This window comes from Rutilus rutilus (genome assembly GCF_951802725.1).
Source record: "Rutilus rutilus genome assembly, chromosome: 18".
Lineage (NCBI taxonomy): Eukaryota > Metazoa > Chordata > Actinopteri > Cypriniformes > Leuciscidae > Rutilus > Rutilus rutilus.
The window spans coordinates 28,452,723-28,480,131 of NC_140231.1; the positions used below are offsets into that span (position 1 = coordinate 28,452,723).

General features: G+C 37.3%; 2 protein-coding genes across 5 annotated transcripts in view; both read left to right on the forward strand.

The window, feature by feature from the left end:
• Positions 1-576: 576 nt before the first annotated feature.
• Positions 577-14,354, forward strand: aggf1 (angiogenic factor with G patch and FHA domains 1). 3 transcript variants are annotated; one of them, XM_084387635.1, is made up of 16 exons: positions 577-673; positions 760-816; positions 1,353-1,573; positions 1,733-1,832; positions 4,322-4,509; positions 6,331-6,468; positions 6,573-6,773; positions 7,110-7,176; positions 9,113-9,215; positions 9,293-9,344; positions 10,575-10,676; positions 10,770-10,935; positions 11,059-11,138; positions 13,501-13,628; positions 13,768-13,867; positions 13,962-14,354. In XM_084387635.1, the coding sequence occupies exons 3-16, from the start codon at positions 1,370-1,372 to the stop codon at positions 14,166-14,168; spliced, it is 1,836 nt and encodes a 611-aa protein (XP_084243761.1). In that variant the 5' UTR covers positions 577-673; positions 760-816; positions 1,353-1,369; the 3' UTR covers positions 14,169-14,354. The 3 variants fall into 3 exon arrangements, with proteins under 3 accessions (XP_084243761.1, XP_084243759.1, XP_084243760.1); XM_084387633.1 differs by lacking the exon at positions 7,110-7,176 and adding an exon at positions 8,424-8,934; XM_084387634.1 differs by lacking the exon at positions 7,110-7,176 and adding an exon at positions 8,424-8,934 and having other exon boundaries at positions 588-816.
• Positions 14,355-18,719: 4,365 nt separating this feature from the next.
• Positions 18,720-27,409, forward strand: part of pde8b (phosphodiesterase 8B) — a 58,432-nt gene continuing 49,742 nt past the window's right edge. The window contains exon 1 of one of the 2 annotated variants that reach the window (XM_084387629.1): positions 18,720-19,517. In XM_084387629.1, coding sequence (XP_084243755.1) covers positions 19,236-19,517 — 282 coding nt within the window. In that variant the 5' untranslated portion in view covers positions 18,720-19,235. The remainder of the gene's footprint in view (positions 19,518-27,409) is intronic. The other variant, XM_084387630.1, reaches the window with a different exon arrangement.

A 27,409-nucleotide genomic window follows, 5' to 3' on the forward strand; every position in this document is an offset into this window, starting at 1 on the left:
CTAATTTATAGGGGTCACATGAGGGGAAAAAAAAGTGCATTTATTTATATTTTCCTAATATTTTATCGTATTGGGCCTCTGCAGTTATTTAGGTTTCAGGCTAATTTTCTTATTTGATGTCCTTTGTAACTGATAAAAGTCTGAAACAGATCTTTATTAATTATTTGAATCTGTTGTATTTGTACTAGCAGTGCCTGCAACTTCCTGAGCATACATGAACCAAACTTTGCACATTCGTTTCTCAACCATGTTATATCACAGGATGGTTTTGTTTATATTATACATAGGCCTACTTTCTGATTTATTATACATTTTGTTTGTAAATCATGGGCTACTGTAAGTATCCCCAGTCTGGTTTATTTGCATATTGAAAGAGGGAAAGATGTTGTCTTAGCCAAACGTCCAAACATTTTGGTATAGGCTACATGAAAATTCCCAGGATATCTTAAAAAAAAAGAATTAAAGTCCTATATGTCATGTCATTTCAAATTTCAAATTTCAAATATCTTTTCTTGTCAGTGACAGTGCAGTTGGCAGAGTTTTACATTAGGGGCGGTGTGGCGTTATGGAAAAAACGGAAGTGATGCAGGGGTAAGTAAGCCATGACATCACAAAGTAAAAAGTATGGCAGCGTCCGTTGAAGTGGGACTAAAGTTCATCGCGTTTGTTCCCTGTAACGCACTTTACGATAACACAAACTTCTACACGAATATGTGTCCAATGCACGCTGGTCATATGATGTTTATCTTTGATTTGCAGATTGACGCGCGCGCAGGAAATCTGGGAACGCGCAGAGAAACCGGGTGGTTTAAGTCGGTGAGGATAATGTGCAATAAAAATCAAATGTGCCCTAATTCAAATTCATAACACAACTTTTCTATTTATTAACATACTCTTATTATATGTTTTTAAACTGTATTTACAATTAGAGGAGTCGTTTGGTGGGTTGTTGTGAATTTGTGCTCAGATTATTTTCGGTTTTCAGTTTATTCATACTTTCGGTATCCTAACTTATCTAGTAACGGTAGTTTTCAATCTTTTTGATACAAGGAACCCCCAAATATGATGTTTGCTAGGAACTCACTTACTAAAAAATATAAATGCAGCTCTATAATTGCACTTTTAAAGACCTATTTTTAAGAATTGATTGTTATGTGAGGGTAAATAGATTTTTGTCTTAGATTGACACTCAAATGAGATGACTTGTTTTAAAAGAACACATAAAGTAAATTAATAATAACTTGCAGTGTATCATTTTATAATGACTATATTTAATGTGTTACATGGTGATTTGAATCTAAAGATTAATAATTTTTGTCAACTATGCTTTCTTATTCTAAACTACATTTTAGGTAGAACATCCTCAGCAATGGCTGCAGAAGGAAAACCAGACCCTGAACCCAGTGATCGGGGTTTGCAAGCAGAGCTCGTTTCTTTGAGATCACAAGCGGAGGCGCTGCGACAGGATCTGAAGGCATGTAAGGATGAACTTCAGAAGTTACAGAAACAGCTCAGCCAAAGCGAACGGCTTCAGAAGACCACAGAAAGCTACAATGAAGATCTCAGACAGCAGGTGAGCCAGGTGCTCATGGAGAACAGGGGCAGTTGTTTTTTTGTGGAAACAAGACTGTTACAGTTATAGGCCATTTTTATGATTAGTGTACTCCCAAAAACATGCCAACACAAGAACATTGTTGATAACATAATGTTGCTTTTGATCTATGTGATTTAGGTTGATAAACTGAGTGAAGAAATCCATGAGCGAAAGAAAAGAGAGAGGGAGAAAGTTGATTCTGAGACTCAGACAGAGGAGTATACCTGGACAGAGACAGGTGAGTCTCTTTTATTTCATTGTACAAAAGATGGCTTATGCAAAAGTGAAAACTGTCATCATTTACTCACCCTCATGCCGTTCCAGACTTTAGTTAAATTTCAGAGCACAAATTAAGATTTTTAATGAAATCTTAAACATTTCTGTCCCTCCACTGAAAGTCTCTTCACGCGTGTCTACACCGGACGCAACTGTTGCCGCGTCGCACCACAACAGCTAGAACCTGTCCACACAAGGAATGGGAGTCTTTAGGCACCTCACGATCCCATCCAACCCTGGTAGTCACGATCCGATTCCAAAACGTTTCTTGATCTACTTTTTCTGTCAAAATTCTGTCAGTAATTACTCACCCTCAAGTTGTTCCAACCCCGTAAGACTTTCGTTCATCTTCGGAACACAAATTAAGATATTTTTGATTAAATCTGAGAGCTGTCTCACTCCTCCACAGGCTTATGGACACTATAACTTGCTGGCCCAGAAAATGTATTAAAGACATCGTTAATATAGTCCAAGTGACTCCAGTGGCTCAATCTTAAGTTTATAAAGCGACGAGAATACTTTTTGTGCGCAAAAACAAACAAAAATAACGACTTTATTCCACTATTCATTTCATTCTCTCTCTGTGCCTCGAGTTAGTTTACGTAGTGTTTTAGCGCAAGCGCGTCTGTGTTGCACGTCACCACGTATCACACACACACACACGACCAGCATCGCCCAATAGTGAGCCTACGTGGTGACGTGCAACACAGACGCGCTGCGCTAAAACACTACGTAGCCACTGGAGTCACTTGGACTATATTAACGATGTCTTTAATACATTTTCTGGGCCAGCAAGTTATAGTGTCCATAAGCCTGTGGAGGAGTGAGACAGCTCTCAGATTTAATCAAAAATATCTTCATTTGTGTTCCGAAGATGAACGAAAGTCTTACGGGGTTGGAACAACATGAGGGTGAGTAATTACTGACAGAATGTTCATTTTTGGGTGAACTAAACCTTTAAGAGTTTTATATAAACTAATATCGCTTCAAAACATAAAAGCGAGTTGTAGCCTAAACAATAAAAAAGAACAAAGAAACATGTTACAGTCAATAAACAAAGAATGCTTTCAGTATTTAAGAGTATCTGAACATTTTCCATTTAAGAGCTGTGAGTGATTTTTCTCTTTCTCAGCTTTACTGTTGTTTGATTATTAATGATGACGACATAGACAGCAAGAGATCTAATAAGACGCATTCACACTAATGCACAGATCTCTTATAAAATATACGTTTTTGTCTAGTCTAATCCCTTAAGTCATAACTGACTGTTTACATTAATTTAGCATCATACAAGCATGAGATGCAAATACATTTAACCATTTTCACAGAGTTGCACACAGCCACATGCACGAGCACTCTTCATAAAGTGCGCGTGAGTATTTGAAATTGAAAATAGCCTTCTGTCAGTGAGTTTCATATTTCTATTATATAATCCCACTGCAGTCTAAAAGACAAAAATGATCCCCTCGTAGAAGCACGATGTGACACTTCAAAACGTTCATAAACTGATCGTAAAATAAATTCTTATGAATCAAGCAGTTTAATCCAAGTCTTCTGAGGAGACACGATCATTTTATATGATGAACAGATTGAATTTAGGCTTTTATTCACATAGTTGACCCTGGATCACAAAACCAGTCACAAGTAGCACGGGTGTATTTTTTGGCAATAGCCAACAATAGATTGTATGGTCAAAATTATCGATTTTTCTTTTATGCCAGCTTAAATGGACAACTTTAAAGGCGATTTTCTCAATGTTTCGACTTTTTTTGCACCCTCAGATTCCAGATCTTCAAATAGTTGTATATCGGCCAAATATTGTCCTAATAATATCCTATCCTAACAAACCATACATAAATGGAAAGCTTATTTATTCAGCTTTCAGGTGATGTATAAATCTCAAGTTCCAAAAATTGACCCATGTGACTGGTTTTGTGGTCTAGGGTCACATATAAACATTGATCAGTGAACATTAACAGGAGCTCAACTGCACTTGCTTGACGCGTGAGAACAAACCTCATTAGTTCTTGCAGAACTTGCTGCGTAACTCGCGAGAATGACCTTCGCTGGTTCTCTCACATCAAGCGAGCATGCTTTCACTTCTGTTTACCAAACCTGAATGCTGTCAACATTGTTCACTGATCAATGTTAATATGTGAATAAAAGCCTGAATTCATTCTGTGTTCACAAGGATTTATTTTACCATCTGTTTATGAAAGTTTTGAAGTGTCAGGGTTTTGGGTAAATAGACTTTCAATAGAGGGACAGAAATCTCTAAGATTTCATAAAAAAAATTCTAACTTTGTGTTCTGAAGATGAACTAAAGTATTATGGATTTGGAACGACATGAGTGAGTAAATGATGATCATTTTTGGGTGAACTATCCCTGGAATATTCAAATCATCTATACCGTATATGTGAGTTTTAAATGTTATTTTCTTCCTGAAACAGATTATTATAATTATTACTATGGTGGATACTACCAGTCAGGAACGGAGACAACAGCAGAAACACAGGAGAATGTTGTCATGGAAACACAAGAGTGTTGTGAACACACTGAGGACCATCCCATAACAGCTGAGATGGCACCAGCCAATCCTGAGCAACCAAATGAATCAAGTGACTTTCCACAAACAGAGGTATGAGAAGTGTTACTTATTTAGGCTACTACTTATTTAAGTGTTATTTAATTCTGATAACAGATCTAGGCATTTATTAATGTTGGTATTGACATGGTTTGCGTGTTGCATATTCAGGTGAATTCTACAAAATCCTGTTGTACGTCATTCAGAAAGTTTCTAAAAAGAGTGTTTTAAGTTAATATTGTGGTAAAATAAAATGTGAATGATGTCTTCTCTATAGCCGCATTTCCACCGAAATTACAGGAACTTTCCCCCCAGTCCTGTTGCTGTCTGTGTTTCCATCGCGGTCTAAAGTAACGTGAAGATTAGGCAAATTAGGCCTGAACCTTGTCGTCGGTCCATCGGTCGCATTTTTTAAACTTCATTTTGATTTGAATAGCAAACAACTCTTACTGCACGCACCGCAACAGATTTTTTTAAAATGGCGATTGAAATAAAATGCTTGGAATCAACCAATCAAAATGCGGCATGAACCAATCAGCATGTTCAGGGCCCAAGTCCCACCCCCGCAAGTTCTGAACTTTGAAAAAGTACTACCTCGCAAGCAGTGACTTTCTGAGGGGGAGATTTTTACCTGGAACTTCATTTAACACTATTAAAAGGGGGGGGGTGGCGCAATGGATAAGACACATGCCTTTGGTGTGAGAGACCCGGGTTCGAATCCACTGTGAGACACCAATGTGTCCCTGAGCAAGACACTTAACCCCTAGTTGCTCCAGAGGCGTGCGACCTCTGACATATATAGCAATTGTAAGTCGCTTTGGATAAAAGCGTCAGCTAAATGAATAAATGTAAATGTAAATTTAGACTCTGGTTCCTGCAGTGGAAACACACAGAGTATCACCCCAATGTCCCTAGTTCCTGGGGGAAAGTTCCTGGAAGGAACGCGTGGCTTATGTTGATTATTACAACAGTCAAACTCCAACTTCTAGCCAAAACGTATGCCTAAAATAATCCAGCAGTGTGTAAAATATAACTTGCCAGTCTAAATCAAAGCCAGATTAATCCAACATATCAACAAATGTCTAAAATATGGTCAATATAATCTGAAATATTGGCAAAGCTATTTATATAATTGGTAAGATCATATAACATTTCACAAAGCATCAAAACATGGCTAAAATGTAGCCAAAACAATTGAATTTTACAAAACAATCCATCATATATCCAAATCAGCCAAAAATATGGCCAAAATAATCCAGCCCTTTGCAAAATGTAATTCTAATGAACCCGTTTACACCTAGAACGATAACTATATTAGCGTCCACACCAGCGGACAATATCGTTCTGTTTATTCTAAGCACGGTTCTCTGCCACTTTAAATGCTCGAGCTCGTTACAGCAGGATGGATTCTGATTGGCTGTCAATGTTTTATCGTTCATCAGCTGGATAAAATCGTTCTGAAAGAGATTCTAACCAAATCATTTCTCTGTGCCGTTATCGTTATAGCTGTGATGTGAACTCTGCTATTCTTTAATATTGAGAACGATTTTTTAGAACTATATCTTCATCATTATCTTTTTAGTTATCGTCCTTGGTGTGAACGGGCCTTAAGGCCAAATTAATCCAACATAATGCAGAATGTCTAAAACATAACCAATATAATCTGAAATATAGTAAAAATGAAACAATCTATATTATGGCTAAAATAATGTAGCATCACAAAAAGTGTGAAATATGGCAATTTTAAATATATGTATTCCTATTTTTATTTATATATGTATATATTATATATAGCAATATAAGCAATTGACAGCTTGTAATGTGAATAATTATTAGCCAGTTTCTTCGCTGTGTAAACCCTGTATTTGTTCTCAGGAGGCCTCTGGTGAAGGTGGCTCTATAGCAGACATGCTGAGAGCAACAGCAGAGGAAGCGTTGAACCAGACCAACTTTGTGTTTGATGAAAGTTCCGGCATGTATTACGACCACAGCACTGGATTTTACTACGACTCTGTAAGTTGTTCTTCTCTGGGGGCGTTTGACTGCTGTTATTTGTGTAATCGACATGTGTAATCTTAATCGCCTGTGTTAATGTGTTTTTTCCTCTTTTCCACCAGTCCAGTCAGCTGTACTATGATGCTAACACTGGAATGTACTATTACTACGACCCAGAAAGCGGGAAATACCAATTCCACTCTAGGATAGAGGTGCCTACAGCACAGCCCGAAGTGGAGCAGACGCCACAGAGGAAGACCAAAGATTGGAAAAACAGGAAGTCGGTGAAGAACACAGATAGAGCTTCCTGTCCTGACGGAGGGGTGAGATGCACACAGACACACATTGTCTTTACATAGTTCTGTAATCACGGAGATTTAGTGGTTGACTCTCAATCCCCCTTACCTTCCTCAACTTGATTTCCCATTTCAAGTTCAAGTTGAGTTTCTCAATCGAGTTTCCCACCATTTTGAGTCTCAGTTTTCAGTATTGTTTCAATCACAGACAGCTTTTTTGGCTTCAGGTTCTGGTTCTCATTGAATAGCGGTTGATGATTGTGAGGGTCCGTAGAAAAGTCTGGTCTCAGAAGAGGGTCCATCGAGCAATTCTGAAAATGTAATGCCTGATGGAGCTGACCGTGTGCTCTTCTTTCGCTGTAGGTTCAGGATTTGACTTGCTCAATGGCTCAGTTGAAGATAGAACGTTTGAGACTGGTTGGAGTGAGAGGTACGCACTTGTTTATAGCTTTAAACTTATATAGAGTTTTAGAATTTTTCCCCTAAATGGTCGTAACAAGCTAAAGTCATTCAGTGCATCTTAGTTTTTCTTTTTAATTTTGGTTTTATTAACCTTACTATTCAAATGTTTGGGGTCAGCTCAGTACTATTTTTTTAAAGATCCTAATACTTTTATTCAGCAAGGATGCATTAAATTCAGTTTACCAGTAAAGAGATTTATAATATTGTTACAGAAAACATCTATTTTAAATGATTGCTGTTCCTTTGAACTTTCTATTCATCAAAGAGTCCTGAAAAAATATATGACGGTAAATAAAATAAGTATAATAAGAAAGGTTTCTTGAGCGGCAAATCAGCATATTAGAATGATTTCTGAAGGATCATGTGACACTGAAGACTGGAGGAATGATGCTGAAAATTCAGCTTTGCATCACAGGAATGAATTATATTTTAAAATGTATTCAAATAGAAAACAGTTGTTTTAAAGGTATAATGGAGGATTTTTTACTTCCGGGTGGATCACCTATACTATTGGTCCTCCTAATTGTCAATCATTCTGGTGAATCAATCAAACTTATTCAAAAAGTGGAGAGGGCGGGTCTTATCTAAAATTCGGAAAGATCCTCCACTATACCTTTAAATTGTAATTTTTCATACTATTTCTGTTTGTACTCCATTTTTATTAAGTGAGCATAAGAGACTTTAATATAACATTAATAAAAGTCTTACTTACCTTTTGAATCTGTTATATTGTTATATTCTGGAATCTTTTGTATATACCTCCTGTCAGCGTGGTTTAGTTTTTATCTTTTTAACCTGGTCTTGGTGTTTTTTTTTTTGTTTTTGTTTTTTTTTAACATTTCTGGTTGTGTTTTGACTGGGCCAAGACATCATGTGGTGTCAGAGCTGTGGCCAAGCAGTTTGCACACATTTGCTGTTTACGCTTGTTTCTTCAAATCTGGATTTCTTTATCCCATGCCGAACTCTTCTCTGCCTAAAGTGGTGAAACCGACATCAAACTATGATGTAAGGCTTGAGCTAGATTGGAAAGCGCTGTTTGGATGTTGATTATTTAGATGGTGGTTTTGCATCATATATTAGATTTTCTTGAACTGACTCAAAACTGAGACTCAAATGAAACTTGAAAGCCAAAACAAATCTTATATTGTCACATCAAACCAATGTGATGTCACTATCGGTGACGTCCTGATTGGCTAAGTGTTTGCTCACTGACAGGACCATAAAGAGGCGGGGTCTGAGATTGACAGACAGTCTGAAAACCACCACCACAGAAGTAAGAAGGATGATGCGTCGTCATTTAAAAAAGGACGAAAGTCTCGCTCCCGAAGCCCCCAGCGACCCAGCGGTACAGAACGATCCAGGCGGACCAAGAGCCGTGACAGAAGCAAAGAGCGCTCTACGAACAGAAAGAAAACCCGGAGGCGGAGCGAGTCGCCGTCTGATGACTCGCACAGCAGGAGGCGGAGAGAGAACGGGTCCAATTCAGATGACACCCACAGCAGGAAGAGGAAGAAGAGGAAAGAGAAGAAGAGGTCACGTTCTGAGACTCGCAGAGACCGGAAGTCACGCTCTGATAACATGAGCGGTGAGAGCGAGCCGGAGGAAGGCGAGATCACAGAGTCAGATGGAGGGAACGAACCTTCTTCATCATCCTCGGCTGCATCTCCCGTCCAGCCAGCACATGACAGTCCTGAAAGAGAACTGGAAATGCAGATACAGGAGGAAGGTGAGGAGGCACATTCAGACGGAAGTGAACACTGCGCCCCCTGGTGGCTGTTTGTTTGGTATTGGCCGTTTGTAGATGCAGTGTTAAATTGAACGTGCATCAGGTGAATGCGCGCACTACAGTAGGATTTCATTTTTGTCTATCCGTAACCGTAATGTTTGTGATTTTCAAATTTCAGAAGCCTGGCCGCCATGTGTTCGGGTAACTGTGGTTCGCTCTCCTGTTCTGCAGACCGGAACGCTCTTCATCCTCACGGCTGACACAGTCGCCACTATCGGCCGGTCGGTATAGTTCTGTGTGTGTGTGGTTCTGTCCATCCTTTGTGTTCTTTAACATGTTTTTGTGTATCTGTTTGCAGAGAGAAGGACATGAATCATGCCATCAGAATCCCTGAGATGGGAGTCAGTAAGGTAAAACACTATACGAAAACACTCAAATCAAACTACAGACAAACATTCTTGACCAAAAGCACTTTTACTATGACATTAAACAATCTAAAGTAATGCGTTTTTGTGGCCTAATGTCTTATTGGTGATGGGCTTCAGTTAATAGTCATGCATTAATAGAAGGTCTGTTCAGTACTCTGAAACATATTCTCTAAATCCCAGGAGTAATTGCACCTGGTGCTCAAGATAAATTTTATTAATATTTTGAATTAGATTTCATGTTTGTGTTATGTTTATTTTCAGTTTCAGTCATTTAGTTGTGTGTTTGTAATTTTTCTTAGGTTTTGGTTTGGTAAAATATGTATATATAGTTTTTATTAATTTATTTCAGTTTTAGGTTTTTTTTAGTACATCCAGTTAAACTAAATGGAAATGTTACCTTAAAGTCCCCCTGTAATCAATAATTAAATCCCTTAAAACTCATCTTTGGTCACCAAAGTTACACATTTAAACTTTTTTTTTCCTTGAAAAAAATTATTCATGCCTTAAAATAGCTTGAATGTAACTCTACACCTTTGCATCATTTAGTATACCTGATTATATGAATGTGCGGTTATATGAATATGCAAATTAGTCTCGTCTCCACTCACTCACTCACTCACTCACTCACTCACTCACTCACTACTACCTGAAATAAAAATAAGTTTCTTTTTTATATATTTAATTTATTTCAGTTAACATTTATTTTATTTCAAGTAACTTTTTTTTTATGTTTTAGTTAATTTTTTTTAATAAATAATAAATTAATAAATTAATTTTTATTTTTATATACATATTATTTTAATATCTTAAAGTAATTTATTCCTGTGATGCAAAGCTGAGTTTTCAGCATCATTACTCCAGTCTTCAGAGTCACATGATCCTTCAGAAATCATTCTAATATTCCGATTTGCTGCTCAATAAACATTTATTATATTTATCAATGATGAAAACTGATTTTTTTTTTTAGTCTTTACTGTAATTTTTGATACATTTAATGCATCCTTGCTGAATAAAAGTAATAATTTATTTAAAAAAAAATCTTACTGACCCCAAACTTTTGAACAGTAGTGTATTTCTGTGTGAATTAGGATAATGTGTTTTAAAAAGTAAATGGGGTCAATTCATTTTAACAGCATATTTACTCTCTCATATTTACATATGCTCTCTCTCCCTCTCCCTCCCTCCCTCTCCTCTTTTTGTGTGTGTGTATAGTCCCATGCAGAAGTTTATTTTGACCAGGAGCAGCAGTGTTATATGCTGATAGATCAGGGCAGTCAGAATGGCACTGTCCTCAATGGGAACAGAATACTACAGGTAACACAAACAGCTGTTGTATCCCAGAATCCTTTTGAACACATCTCAATATGAGGATGTTTATCAGAATTGTAAATGTCTGTGTCCCTACAGCCTAAAGTTTGCTGCGACCCTTGCCCTCTGACCCACGGGGATGAAGTGAAGATGGGAGATACGGTGTTGTCCTTCCACATCCACACAGGAACGGACACATGTGACGGCTGTGAACCAGGACAGATCATAGCACACCTGAGCCGCCATAAGAGAGATGAGACCTCTGGTATGCATGCACACATTGACAAAAAAATTAGTCAATACTTCTGCTATCTTACACACATCTCTAAACTGCTTTACTATGAATCAATTGCAGCTTATGTTCTTTTGCAATGCACGTATGTTTCAGGAACTGTTCTCAGTAAAGAAGACAAGGAGGTACAAAGACAGAAGGAACTGAAGATGATGAAGGTTAAATATGGTCTTAAAGTAAGTTTTTATGTCCTGTACAGGCTCTTTTGCTAGTGAAATGTGTTTTAGAGCGCAAGTCAGGTGTGTTAAATTGGCTTGTTAACTGTGTGTGGTCAGTGCTGCCCTCTTTTGGTCAGCAAGTAGACGATCACACTATTCCTGGGTGTTGCAACTTGCAAGCTTCAACAGGTCAAATATTAAACCGCTAAAACAATGGTTCTGTCATCCAAGATATCATGCTATGGTAAGCATCACTATTAATATTGTCCATGCTTTGTCCGAGGGTTTGTTGTAAATCATTAACGCCAATTATTCAACTTTGGCGCATAACTGTGATTGCGCAATGATTGTGCCACTCTGTGCTTCTCAACCTTTTTAACTTGAAGTTGTCCAACCAGTGTTTGTTTTTTTGTATCACTGGCTTGCTATTGTAGTTATTGTTAATATTTTGAATTAGATTATATTTCTATTTTCTGTTTTAGTGTTTTAGATTTGTCATTTGAATTAGTTTTGTTCGTTTTTTTCTGTATAGTTTTTATGTTTTAGTTTATTTTCGTTATTTAGTTTACAAAAATGAGATGTTGCTTTGGCATCTAGTTGAATTTTTTTGGGGGGGCTGTCAAAATTAACGCGTTAACGCATGCGATTTTATTTATTTATTTTTATTTTTATTTTTTTTTCAGTTTAATGCGTTAAATATTTAACGCAGCATCCACTTTTTTTTGTCATCTTGACTGCGCTATTAAGTGCTATTAAACCATTTAAGCACAAAAAGTTGCAAAAAAGGAACTTAAATCTGTATTGTGACTAAAGAAAAATGTACAATTAATTAGTTAATTGACAGCACTAGTTTTATATATATATATATATATATATATATATATATATATAAATATACACTCACCTAAAGGATTATTAGGAACACCTGTTCAATTTCTCATTAATGCAATTATCTAATCAACCAATCACATGGTAGTTGCTTCAATGCATTTAGGGGTGTGGTCCTGGTCAAGACAATCTCCTGAACTCCAAACTGAATGTCAGAATGGGAAAGAAAGGTGATTTAAGCATATTTTGAGAGTGGCATGGTTGTTGGTGCCAGACGGGCCGGTCTGAGTATTTCACAATCTGCTCAGTTACTGGGATTTTCACGCACAACCATTTCTAGGGTTTACAAAGAATGGTGTGAAAAGGGAAAACCATCCAGTATGCGGCAGTCCTGTGGGCGAAAATGCCTTGTTTATGCTAGAGGTCAGAGGAGAATGGGCCGACTGATTCAAGCTGATAGAAGAGCAACTTTGACTGAAATAACCACTCGTTACAACCGAAGTATGCAGCAAAGCATTTGTGAAGCCACAACACGCACAACCTTGAGGCGGATGGGCTACAACAGCAGAAGACCCCACCGGGTACCACTCATCTCCACTACAAATAGGAAAAAGAGGCTACAATTTGCACGAGCTCACCAAAATTGGACAGTTGAAGACTGGAAAAATGTTGCCTGGTCTGATGAGTCTCGATTTCTGTTGAGACATTCAGATGGTAGAGTCAGAATTTGGCGTAAACAGAATGAGAACATGGATCCATCATGCCTTGTTACCACTGTGCAGGCTGGTGGTGGTGGTGTAATGGTGTGGGGGATGTTTTCTTGGCACACTTTAGGCCCCTTAGTGCCAATTGGGCATCGTTTAAATGCCACGGCCTACCTGAGCATTGTTTCTGACCATGTCCATCCCTTTATGACCACCATGTACCCATCCTCTGATGGCTACTTCCAGCAGGATAATGCACCATGTCACAAAGCTTGAATCATTTCAAATTGGTTTCTTGAACATGACAATGAGTTCACTGTACTAAAATGGCCCCCACAGTCACCAGATCTCAACCCAATAGAGCATCTTTGGGATGTGGTGGAACGGCTATCCTATCAATATGGGCCAACATTTCTAAAGAATGCTTTCAGCACCTTGTTGAATCAATGCCACGTAGAATTAAGGCAGTTCTGAAGGCGAAAGGGGGTCAAACACAGTATTAGTATGGTGTTCCTAATAATCCTTTAGGTGAGTGTATATATATATATATATATATATATATATAAATATAATTTTTTTTTTTTTTTTTTTTTTTTTTTTCAGTTAATGTTTATTTTATTTCAAGTAATGAAAATGTGTTTGTTTTAGTTAACGATAATAACCCTGTGTCCAACACAATATGAAAAATCCGATTATATGAAAGGCCCCTCTCATATTCATATGTTCATAATGTTAAAGCACTGCTATTGGTCTGCTGGTTGTGTCTTCTATCAATTTACTATTCTTGTTTTACATAAAGACTTACGTGTGTGTGTGTGTGTGTGTGTGTGTGTGTGTGTGTGTTTCAGAGCAGTGATTATGAAGAGCAGAAGGCCCTGAAGAACAGCAGGTATAAAGACAGAGCAGAAAACCGCCGGCAGACAGTCGGAAGCGAGGGAACATTCCAGAGAGACGATGCTCCTGCTTCTGTTCATGTGTACGTAACCTATTCAGTCAAACATTTACCCCTGTAAAACAGATCTGCACTACAGTAGATTTCTTGCGTAACAGTATCAAGGTTAAAGATGTTTTCGCAGACTTGTGCCTTTTCTCACTGTGTGTGTGTGTGTATATAGTGAAATCGGGGATGAGAATAAGGGTAGACGGATGCTGGAGAAGATGGGCTGGAAACGAGGAGAAGGCCTCGGCAAGGATGGAGCTGGAATGAAGGATCCGGTAATATAGTTTCTCCTCATTTGTTTACGCAGTGTCATGTACATAAGTGCATGAGATTTACACTCACTTCCCTTTGTGTGTGTGTGTGTTGTAGATTCAGCTGCATATGCGCAAGGCTCAGTCTGGTCTTGGTTCTGGAGCTGCCGTGTCTGTAGAAGACGCCACACTTGCCAGAAACAAAACCCAGAGGAACTGGGAACGTGCACGGGAACGGTTCTCTGACGCCTGCCAGGCTGACTCCGCCCATCCTGAAACGAGCCAATCACCTCAAGCCTGGGTCAAAAGTCAGGATACAGAGTGACTTCTTAGTGATAATTTGGTCTGATGCCGGGCATTATTTAGGTTAAGTTTTTTCATCATTTCAGTGGAAGACCTTTTGTAAATAGATGTCAGTTCATTTTAAAGATCGATGGTCTGAGAAAGTCTTTGTTTACGGTGAAATTCAATAGCAAAGAATATCTTGGACAAATAAACAATAATAAACAATCATGCTTTCCAGTTATTTATATACAAATTTATATTAAGTGTTGCATTATACTGTGTAAGATGCTTGCTAAAGGATGCATGTGTGCAAAAGGTTCCACGCTTGTAGCCATACAATACCTACGAAGGCACGTTTTGTGGATCATGTTGCAGCATTTCGGCTGCAGTTAAAACCTGTCCGATCAGAAAGGAACTACTGTAGTTGTGCAACTCCATTATAGTCTTTTAGTTGTCTTACTGCTGATTGTTTATGGACAACAAATAATTATGTTATAGGAAACAAAAACCCATGTGTTGATTGTGAAGACTACACACAAAGCTGTTGTGGCCAGCTTATTTGTCTTTATTGTATCAACCTCATGTCTGGGTCAGATCTCTGCTTAAAATCAAAAGAAAAAAAAATATATATATGTATGGTTTTGCCTTTAAGTTTGCTGCATTAGGAGACTATTTTCCCAAATTCTCAATAACACAGTTCCTTAATGTTTTACTGTTGGTATTATTTGTAATTCTCCTCCTCAGTGGTGAATCTCATCAGATCACCTGACATTGTTTATAATATTAATTATTATTATTAGCGTTAGAATTAAGATACTTATGAATATGCTTTTATATAATATGGTAATACTGAATGCCCTTATACTGAATTAAAACCAAGCAAAATGTCTGTAACAGTGTTATTTTAGTATTAGTGTTAATTGTATTTTTATATTTTCTGTTTAAAAGGTTTCGTTTTCTTTTACGTTTTTTTTTTTTTTAAATATGTCTATATAGTTTTTGTTTTAGTTTTAATCAACAACTCGGATAATAATTGGTAGTTGTCATAAATGTAAAAAAGAATCATTAATCAAATTATTATTAATTTGAGGAGAAATGTGAGCGCGAGATTCCCCTTGTCTCGAAGTAGTGCGCGCGCGCTGAACCGGCGGCGCTAGGACCGCGCGCTCAGTTGTCCGATCTGTTCGTGTGGGTGAATAAGTTCAGAGAAACGTCGCCTACCTAAAACCTCAAAAAGTTCCCAGACAGCCATGTCTATAGATGCGATGTAGTGGAGAGAATGCTGTCAAAATGTGCTTTCCGCGAGGTTTTACGTTTAAATAGGCGGGATTTCATGTAACCGAGCCGCTGAGGGCAGTCGGGACCGGGGACGGACAGAGATGAGCGCGAGCACACAGCTGCTGTCCAACGGACCACGGAGAGAGGTGAGATTCACTTTGATCGCTTCACAACCCGGAGGATCCCACGTTTAAAGGGTTCTTACAAAACACGGCGTGGCCTTTTTTCTGGCCGTCGAAGGTCGTTTCATAACTAAGTTAGGTGTTTGGCGTTAAAGAGGAGTTAAATTAGATTAAGTTGTTTATGTGACATTTTTGAAAGAATAACACTAAGTTACTCTTGTGTTCTGTTCTGTTCTTCCTCTACTGTAAGTGAAATGAATCAGTTAATAAGAAGTTTAAATGGTTGAATAACGCTGGTTGACTTGACCTGTTCTGCTTAATCCGTTAGTCAATGCTCTTCATGACAGCTTTCAGTTCTCACAGTATGGGAGAGTGGGGTAAGTTGTGCCACTATTTAAGTTGTCCTTTAGGCGAAAAGAAATAACGCTAATATGCCCAGATATATTTGAGCATAGCTGTTATCTACTGAAATAAAGGCAATACAATATGACTTGACTTGAAACGAGAAGAAAGTATCTATATAGGGCCCTAAAAAAAATATGACTCTGCCAAAAAATGAACTTGACTTGGGGTAAGTTGAGTCATTGGGGAATACTTGAGAAATGTGCATCTGAATATCTGGTTGTGGTTAATGTACACAAACTGTTATACAGTGGTGAATAACCAGCATAATATAAGAAATATATATATATAGACGAATACATTTGTTTTGACATGATTAATGTAATGTAAATTAAAATAAAATAAATGTATTATAAATAGAAACAAAAAAAGTGTATGTCAGCCTATTTAATCACAGGTTGCTTTGATTGGCTCTGTCTAAATATCATTGTGCAGTTTCCTAGATTAAGGCGGTATCACATTTTACCCCACTCTCCCTTTAAGTGTATACGTGCAAAGTAATAATGGCTTAACGATGAGCACTAATCTTTTTGCCCACCATTTGTTTTTTAAAGTAGATGTTTTTGTTTTTTTCACTTATGGTTTCCTTTGAGTCATTGCTGTCATTATTAGTAATTTAAGCTTGTATCGGTGTACGCGTATGTTACACTGTAACACTGCGCATTCCCGTTCTTTCTGTCACATTGTGCATCAAGTGTTGGTAGACAACAATTGCCTTCGTTTCACCTGGACAGTATTGAAGCTCTCCAGCAGAGGGCGGTCATGGGTGGTGTGTGTATTAGAGCAGAAGGTCAAGTGAACTGTCAATGTAACGTGCTGTGGACAGTGGAAAGTTTCATTTCTGAGATGAAGATGAGATGTTGTAATCTGTTGAAGTCCACTGTCTGATGGAGAGATTAGGTGTTTTGTTTAAAGCAAAGATTACAACAAATACCTCGGTCGAAGCTTCCAGCAAAGTGCCAAATGTTCTCAGCTACAACCCTAAACACTTATAAGATATCCTGAGGGATCATTTTCACAGCTAATATAATCCACATTTTTAATTTTGTAATTGCACTGTGCAATTCCATTAAGAATGGGCGATTAAAGCATACTTAACAAATCACATTGACAGTTCATGCATAATGAATCTGCTTTGAGCTTCTGTACATTTCTAACACCGGAGAGGTGTAAAAAATAAAATAAAAATGTTGCATTGCAACCTAAAAAAAAAAACTCTTTTAATTGCTCTAACCGGTGTCGACTGTGAGCCTGAGTTGACAACCTGAAGATTTCCCACTGGTGATATAAATGTTTAACAACTGCATGGTTTATTACTGCCTTTGTATTTTTGATTTATTGTACTGTGGTACTGGATGATATTTATATAACATGGCATTTACATGGTGTCCGCTTTACTGTATTGAACAGTATATGGTATTTTGTCCAGAAAACATAATAACATAGCTACATAATAATAACATACTTTTTTGCAATGCAATATCACTCTTTTAATCCTACTCTCTCCTACTCCCTACACTCTTTTCTTTGAATGGACATTTTTATAATAACTAATTTTGTGTTTCATGGGGAAAAAGTCACATGAAGTTTCGAGAGACATGAGTGTGGGTAGATTTTTATCTGTGGAAGGCTGTGTGTTTAGTTTATCAGAATAGAGCATCAGAATAGAGCAACATTTTTGGCATTTCCTGAACATGCAATGTCAAAATTGAACATTTTGCATACACATGCACCCAGTGGCACATGTGCAGAGTGACTTGCAAAAGTTGGGCCAAAAACATTTTTTCCCACCCGTGCAAGAATCTGTTAAATAAACTCCAGCATAATAAAAGGTCAGTCATGTCTGGGTTTATCAGTCATTTACAGATGTTTGGAACATTTTACAGCTTGGATCTGTAATATGCAAACATTTGGAAACCCAGATGTGCTATCACTGATCCTACAATCTTGCACTGTACATTGTATGCATTTGGCAGTCGCTTTAAGTGACTTATTGCATTCATATTTTATCGGTTCACGCACTGAATTTGAACCCTTGGCCATTCTCTATACCATCCTAATGCTTGAAGAGCTTTTGAAGTCATTGTTTATGAACATTCAAAATGTTCAAAGCATTTGTGATGCATCAGGCTAAGGTCAATTGCTTGGCCTTGTTTAGTGATAGACCTAAAATGTGTTAGGACTTTTTTTAGATCATCGGCTGATAAGCGTGCCCACTCGAGTTGTAGTTCCTCCAGCAGTGTGGATGTATAACACATATTTTCTTTTTCTTTTTGAGGGAATTATAAATAAAGATAGTCTGAAGTATACACTCTTAAAAATAAAGGTTATTTATTGGCATTGATGGTTCTATGAAGAACCTTTAACATCCATGGAACCTTTCAAATGCACAAAAGGTTCTTTAGATTATTAAAATATTCTTTACCAAGAAAAAAATTGATATTTTAAGAGCTGTTCACTGAAAGACCCTTCTATGACATTGCTGTGAAAATCCATTTTTGGACCCTATATTTTTAACACTTATAAGTTGTAAGATTCAATTGCTGTCATTAAATTTTATCTGCATTTATGGTAAACCCTATCGGCATCGGTTGTTGAGTCAGTCAGTCTTGTTTATGCATTAAATGGGATTAGTCATGAATATCAGTGTCTCTCTGCTCAAGTTCATCTTTAAACTCTGCAAACAGCAGAAGATGAATCCAGCATTATTCCAGAATGAATAAATACAGTGTGTGTGTGTGTGTGTGTGTGTGTGTGTGTGTGTGTGTGTGTGTGTTCATGGGAAGAGGGAGTCATTGATGTGCGTGTCTGTCACTAATGACGCTCGTGTGTCTTAAAGGACCATGAGTGTAAGTTTGAGACATACTCTCAGTGTCTAATGCTTTGCGCCTGTTATTTAAGAGCTCCGACGTCGTGATGAAATACAGATTTTCAATGCCGCGAGAAAATGCATCTTATCGAGCAGCCTGAACCTGTAGTATCTATACGCCGAGGTGAAATGAGGGTGTAATTTGTCCAAATATGTGACATGGCACAAGCGCATCGGTCTCACGGTTGGACAGCCGAGGTGTCATTGATCTGATCTGATATGATCACTGATAAATAACGCGGTGAGATGGATCTCCTCTACGTTTTTCCTTGACGCGCGCGGGAGGGCAGGCAGGCGGAACTGAGCAGCGCGAACACCGGCCAATGTACCGGGGGGACGGCGGCGTGACAGCGGCCCGGGAGCGGCAGCGGCGGCGTGACAGCGGCGGTCTTCACATTCGTTCCTCCGGGTTTTACGCAACGAGGCGCGGGGAACGATGGGCTGCGCTCCCAGCATCCACGTCTCGCAGAGCGGGGTGATCTACTGCCGCGACTCGGACGAGTCCAACTCTCCGCACCAGACCACCACCATCTCGCAGGGCACGGCGACCACCCTGCACGGCCTCTTCATCAAGACCGACGCGGCGGATACCATCCCCTCCGTGATCGCGTACCAGACCAGGCACACACGGACCAGCTCTCAGCGGGAGCGGAAAGAGAACAGCGGCGAACACATGCGCACAGAGGCCGAGACTCAAACCAGCTGCACCAGCGTCAAGGTATGAAGAATGAATGAATGAATGGCGATATGGTGGGAATCAGTTTTTAGATCTTTATCTCGCATTATTTCCACCATCTTGTCATTCATTCAGCGTTTTAGGGTCATTCCTGCATGTTACGTGTGTTGTTGTGAATCATCAGCTGGATGCTTATTGCTGCCATATGTTTACTGTTTATTATGCATTACACTTCCTACACTGTACAAATGGTTAAAAAAAAAAAAAAATTCTAAGTGAATGAGTTTTGTTCTTTCTCAAATTCAAACAGGTGGGAGCCAGTAATGGCCAATATTTGCCCTGTGAAAGTGATTTTAATGGCCATTATTTACCTTTATGAGGTAAAAACCGCATCATGTCAAATATTTCAATTGAATCAGTGTATTACGATGAACAATTTGACTGTTGTTCTAGATCTTGCAATCTTATGCTGCTGTTTACATGACTGGCTGATCTCTCACCAGCTGTCAGAGCAGATTTTGATCTATAGATGGATGATAATATCTCTATGGAGGCACTAAACCCATCACTGTGTAGGTTTTGAAAATTATGAAATATATAAAATGTTAGATAACAGAAAAAAAAAAAAAAAGGAGGAAAGTATGTGGAGCATTTGTGCCCTGAGCCCTGGTTATTTTCAGACCCTGGTGGGAGCTGATGTGTGTGAACATAGTTTGCATATGAGCCACCATGATGGTCCTTAATAGCAGGTATGTTGAACTGGTGGGTCACAACCAGAAGGCTTCAGGTTTGTTTTGATATATAGTCACATTTACATTTATGCATTTGGCAGACGCTTTTATTCAAAGCAACATACATTGCATTCAAGGCATACATTTTATCAGTTCATGCATTCCCTGGGAATGAAACCCATGGCCTTGGCGTTGCTAGCATCATGCTCTGTAAAAGGCATATGGTAATGGTCATCATAGAAGAAAACAACATCATTTTGTGATAGTGAAATATTAACTCATGGTAGATTTTCACATTTTTAGAGCAGAGAAAACACATTTAGTTTTACACCAAAGGCAAAACTGAAACAGGCAAATCAAACAGATTTTTGGTACGAAAATACTGCACTGTATTTTTTAAATTTTAAATAATGTTCATTGGTTATATTATTTTATTTATGCACTTTTATACACTTTTCAAACGTATTAAATGGCCCGTGTCTGTGATTATGACACATTACATTTCCACACTGCGAAACTCCCTCCCTTATATCAGTTTTTCTGTACCTTATGTTGTAGATTTATTTGAATGTGGGTGCGGCCTTTGTATTAAACTAGTCAGATCGGACTTACCGAACAGGACCTGTGCATGCTAACACTAATAATTTGGCATATTGTTTCACATTTGATTTTAAGGACATTTTTATTGACGTTTTACATGATAAACAATTTTGCTACTGATTTGGGTCACCACTTGATTAAAGTAAAATCTGGGTCATGATGCAAAACCAGTTGAGAAACTATGGGACTGGTTTCACAGACAGGACTTAGATTAAGCCAGGATTAGACCTTAGTAACTTTTATAAATGTGCCTTAGACTGGTGTGCATCTTGCACTGAAATGGCAAAAACGTTTAATTTTAAACTATGTCAGAGCAAGTTGCTTTCAGTCAAGACAGCTCAAACATGCACTTAAGTCCGGGACTAGGCTTGTCTGTGAAAACAGAGGATACTGTATAAGTACATGAACCCAAAAACTTAAAGTACACTTAAAAATCCACTGTATCCGTATTCCATAATGTCTTTTATCTTAATATTTTATTGAATGAGTGATGTACATTTGAGCTTTGCTTGTTAAAGGTTAAATCGCAAAACTCTGCTGTGTGGAAACTTCCATAGAAAATATTTTTAATAAACTATAATTCACTTCAGTGACTGTTTCAGTTTTATTCCATGTTTTTTGAACATCACCTTTGAAGTATACCTTACCCAACCATGGTAACTCTATAGTGTTTTTTGCAAGGCTACACTTTTTACCATCCATTTCAGAGTGCTTGAATGTAGCATTGAGATTTATTGTTGAAAAATGTAATCCACTTTCTGGGATATCTTTCCTTTACAGTTTGCTTACATTCTGGAGATGATGTTGGAAGGCTGTTGACCGGAACGCCGTAAATCCTGCCATGTTTAGAATGAATATCGGCCTTATCTGAGTTAAAGTGTTTACAGTCAGATCGCGTGTAGAATTCAGATTAGAAAAAGTCTCACACTGCAGGTGAGCACACTCTCTTAGACCTGTCATAAACACACTTTTTTGTTAGTTTTGTCGAAGAATAATTACATTTTTTCTGTCAGAGAATGATAAAATCACGGTCAGGGGTTTATTTGGACTAATTCAGCCAAGTAAAACCTGCCAAATCAATGAGATTTTAAAACCATCCAAATCTATGGTATTTGTCTTACGCAACACAAATCAATTACTAATGTAATTTTAAAATCCTATAAGGACAGTTTATAGATCTGTGTATAGATTTATGTAATGGCTTTTAGAGGACTCTTTGTGTGTGGCCAGCTGTATGTTGGTCATCTGTCAGTATGAAAGGAGACGTAGCAATTTTGGTACACTCGGCTATGCTTGCGCCCTCCAAGACTGGCGAGGAACTCAATGATGCCATTGAAGTGTGTGTAACTCTCTATGGCTCTCTATCACTCACACACATTCTCATTGTGTTCACAGCAACAGAGCCAATTTCCATTTTGAATTGAATGTGCGTGTGAGAGAGCGATCCTGCTTGCTTCTCTGTGCCCGTGCATCTCAACGTCTTTGCAAAAGATAGAGGCCCTGTGTTAAAGAAAGAGCGATTCTGTGTTTCGTTATATGCATTTGTGTGTGTTCAGGCCACCGAGTTTGTTTACCCCTCTGGCTGTGAGCTCTGCAGGGTGTGAACTATCACATGCAAAAAGGCTGATGAATCTCAAACCAGATACACACACATGGTTAGAGCGAGGCATTGCGGGAAGAGGTGCCCTGAGACATGTAGCGGGGCATCAGCGGTCTCAACTTTACATAGGGACAAATCACTTTCACAATGTATAGCCTAACGCAAAGTACAATCTGATTGACCGCGTCTTCCCTCAGGAGGTCAGGAACATTTAGATAACAGAATGAAATCACTCCTTGATGATTAGTGCCGTCCTACAGCTTCTGTCCCATGAGTTTGCATCATGTAGTTCGCAGATTACTTTGCTTTTGATAACATGGGACACATTAGGCCATATTTAAATAAACTCGGAAGATATTAATCTCTCCCTTCGTTGGCCGGTTTTTATTTACCTCCATGGTAGCGATGCAGTGATGTTATTCTCCAGTCTATTTGAAGATGCTCTGTCCTCTCGAACTTTTTGTTAATTATAATTATCCGAGCAGTTGCATGGGGTGGTCTTGATTTGTGGTTTAAGATCTGGACTATAGCAACCCAAAGGTTGTAGGTTTAAACCTCAGAAGGTTTTCAGTATATGAGCACCTTTAAACCCAGGGTTTAAAGATCTTTTAGAAATCTGAAGCCTAAAGAAATTAATAATAATAATAATAAAAGTAATTGACAATTACTACACCATTTTGTAAAAATATTTTAAATATTTTAATTTATTTTCTACATGCATATAATGCATATTATACACTATATATCAACATTAACACTTGCTTTTATTCAGCAAGGATGCATTCAATTGATCAAAAGTGACAGTAAATACATTTATAATGTTACAAACAATTTCTATTTTAAATAAATGCTGTTCTGCTGTTTTTTTCTGTTCAGCATGAAATCCTGAAAAAACATTATCACAAATAATGTATTAGCAAATCAGCATATTAGCATGATTTCTGAAGGATCATGTGACACTGAAGATTCAGCTTTGCCATCACAGTAATAATTACATTTTAAAATATATTCAAATGGAAAACATTTTAAATTGTAATAATATTTCACAATATTACTGTTTTTACTGTATTTTTGAACAAGATTCTACTTTTAAGTATTTTTTTTTTTTTACCCACCCCAAACTTTTGAATAGTAGGCCTAGTATACATAATATAATTAGATTTTTTTCAGAAAAGAAAATGCACATAATATTTGTACAGTTCAAATGATACATAGATTAAAATAAGGCTGTGTGTAGATAAAACTGGTTCATTGAGATTCAAAGATTGCTTCGTGATGGCTTTCATTGTCAGAACCAATCGTAAGAAACGTAAACAAGGTTAGCATGATACACAAGATCATTATCCTTTCATGATAGGTTGCGACCTCAGATTCAGATTCAGATATCGTGACTGATTTGTAGATGTGATCCGAGCATTGACTAGCATGATTATGTTACATCTGCTACATGTGTGTAATAATGAATAGTGTAGTAATGAAAATTACTAACTGGTGCCAGATAGTGTGTTTTTCAAGTTAAGACAGGAAACTAAAATTAGACTTTTTTTTCTCTGTTTGTTCATGTGCTTTCCTTTCATTTCTCTCTCTGTGTGTGTGTGTGTGTGTGTGTGTGTGTGTGTGTGTGTGTGTGTGTGTGTGTGTGTGTGTGTGTGTGTGTGTGTGTGTGTGTGTGTGTGTGTGTGTGTGTGTGTGTGTGTGTGTGTGTGTGTGTGTGAAGTTGTGTTATAGACTGTGTTCTCTCAGTCAGCCAGAGCAACAGAACTCCAAAGTAGTCCATGATGGTGGCATTGCATTAGTAACGTTGTTTATCATCTAGGAGTTTTTTTGTAAACACTTGAAAGGATCGTGGGAGTATGTAGGATCTTACAGGATGGGAACAGATTGTTTGAAATATGTTTAAATGTGAAACATTCCGGTTTACAAGCTGGACGCACCAAGAGCAGCTCTGCTAACAGCAAGAGCGATTGAGTTTATTCATTTTATTAGGATGCAATATAGTCTGAAACTTTACTTTCCCAAGTAACAAGCTACTCATTAAACTACAGTCAAGCTACTTTTTTTTTTTTTTTTAAGTAAAAAGTAAATATTATGATATACATGTATGTGTATATCTATCTATATGTATATATTTTCTTCTAACTTAGTAATTTTAGTACTTGTCACAGCTTTTAGTTAATTTGCTCCCAATCAGTATTATTTTAGTATTATTTATATACTATTATATTATAATATTTTTAATTCGTTTTTTTTATATATATATATTTTCAGTTTAATTTTAGAGTTATTTGGTCATGTGCCTTTGTCATTTTTTATTTGTTTTTGTTTTTAATATCTCTATTCAGCTTTAATTTATTTTAATTTTAGTATCTCAACTCAAACTTATTTCAGTCAGTCACTTTATTTCAACTAATTTACATTTACATTTTTTAAGTTAAACTTTTTTATTTTATTTCAGCTTTATTTTAATTACTGAAATTTTTGTGTGTTAACAATAGGGTCAGTGACGTTTTATAATTTCAAAACAGTAAAAAAATAAAAATGAAAAGACAAATTAAATATAGCATTTTTTGTTTTTATTAGTGCCCTTTATAAAAAATAACAATATATGACATTTGAATGTGTTTCTTTGTATGCAGTCTTTGAAAATGTCATACAGTAAAACAAAGTGATTTTTAGAAATAAATTAAATTTGATATTCATGACACGGTTAAATACAACCAAGAATGTAATAGGTGATCTGTTTTCAATTTTAAACCTATTTTATATAAATATATAATATTTATTGCTCCTGGAAGTGCAAATCAGTGCGGCACGTCACTGACCCAATAACACTTCTCCCAATCACAGTTATGATGATGTATTTGATTTGTGAGACTGAGGTGACCCTGTTGTCTCTTGTCGACTGGGATATTGGTTTTGATGTATGTTGGTGTTAACACAAGTCATAACTGCTACCCACAGCTAGAGAATCACAAACCTCTCATTTTTCCCACTCCTAATTTATTACTCTGTCTGTGTCATCATCAGACATCTTATTGTGCCTGTTTATCTACTAATGACCATCTGTTTCCCCTCAACCAGCATATCTTTCTCTCTCTCTCTCTCTCTTCCTCCTCCTCCTCCTCCTCTCTCTCACATTCTCTCTGGCTGTTATTAATATCCATTGAATAGACTCCATCCCTGGAACCTGTGTGCAGTTTTACCCGTAATTAATCAAATGCACCACCAAGTGAAGATAGGAAAGTGAAAAAAATGTGACAGTGAAAAATGGAAAGTCATTTAGGTAAAATTACTGCTTTATACTTAAAAATTAAAGTTAGGCGTAGTAGCTTTATTACAGTTTTTCTGAATTGCAAAAACACATTTCTTAAAACCATCACGCACTTTCTCAAAACCAAATCTTCAAACTACATTCAGAGAACATCTCTTCTGGCAAAATCAAACAATTGCCTCAAAACCATTTAATCTGTGCTCCAAATCAAATAATGCTTTCAGATCATACACACATGAGTCAATAATATAAACACTGCAGATCATTCATTTGACACTACATCAAAAAAATGGAGAACACTGCATCCAAAGCATGTAGTTACAGAATAAAGTATATTGTAACACAGTAAACAAATTTTGCAATTAGGTTATTATGGTAATTATAGTAAGTATAGTAATCGCAACTTTCAGTAGTAAGGTGAATACATTTTATACTGTATGCACTGGAAGTATAGTGCTGTACACACTGTAAAAAAAATCCCGTTGTTTTTACGGAAAAAAACTGGCAGCTGTGGTTACCAGAACAATACTGTAAAAATCACATCAAACCGTAAACATACTTACGGAGTAACATGTAAATTTAACATTTTAAACATGTGAATTCAACATTCTGTTGAAGTATTAATATCTGTTTTGTACCATAGTATTACTCTGACAAACCAACAATCACAGCCGTAATGAGAGTCACATGATTAATCAAAGCTAATCACAAGTAGTTCTTCCACAAGAAAGTTAATATTAATATATAGAAGGTGCACAGTGTCATTCACACAAACATTAAACACCATCATGGTAACACACATGAAATTTAAAAAAAAACATTAATTTAACAACATTAAATGTAACATAAAACCCTAATGTACATAACTGATTATAAAAATCTAAGAAAACTATGACGAAACATAGTTATTTCAACAAAAATACATCAAATGTGAAGTGTCACGCAGGGAATTGTGGGAATGTCAATTTATGTTTTTTCACTGTAAATTATACAATGACTTGTTCGTTTTTACTTCCAAAAACTGTAATTTAACGTTATTTTACAGTAAGATTACATTAAATGTACCGTTAGATCTATCACAGTTATTTACCGTATATAGTAAGGAAACTTTGTTAACCAATTAACAGTTTTTCACTGTAGCATTTTTACAGTCTGTTAAAATCACGATCATTTTTTACAGTGTAGTACTGAGTGTCGTCTCTTGCCAGGCAAAGGGAAAAACCCTCTAGTGTTCCGGATCCAGCCTTGACAGCATTGTCCACACCTTGCTCTTTCTTGTCCTCTTCCTCTTCCTCCTCAACCTCCTCCTCTTCCTCCTCTCCTTTTCAGATTGTTTCCATCTATTGTTGACACCTGTGCACTTTGAGCTGGCTTATTTTGTACAGTTGGTTTGATCACGTAATTACAAATAAGTGTGAACAGTTTTGAGCCTTCGAGTGCAAAAGATGACAACTGTGTTTTTAACTTTTGCCTGCCTGTGTTTAGCGAGAGAGAGCAACATCAGCAGTAGGAAGATCATTTAGTCTCACTACTTTTTTAACGAAGATGATTGTGTTTTGAGCGTCTGCCGCGATGTTTCATGCAAACCGTGCCCGTTCCGAACTAAACTGTGAAAGCACCCTTCATTTGCGGCAGTTTGCTGAAGAGAGACTGCAATTCATCTGTGGTGATGCGTCTTGCCATAGCGCCATCATATCTGGCTATAACATGTCATATAGCCTATAACACGCTC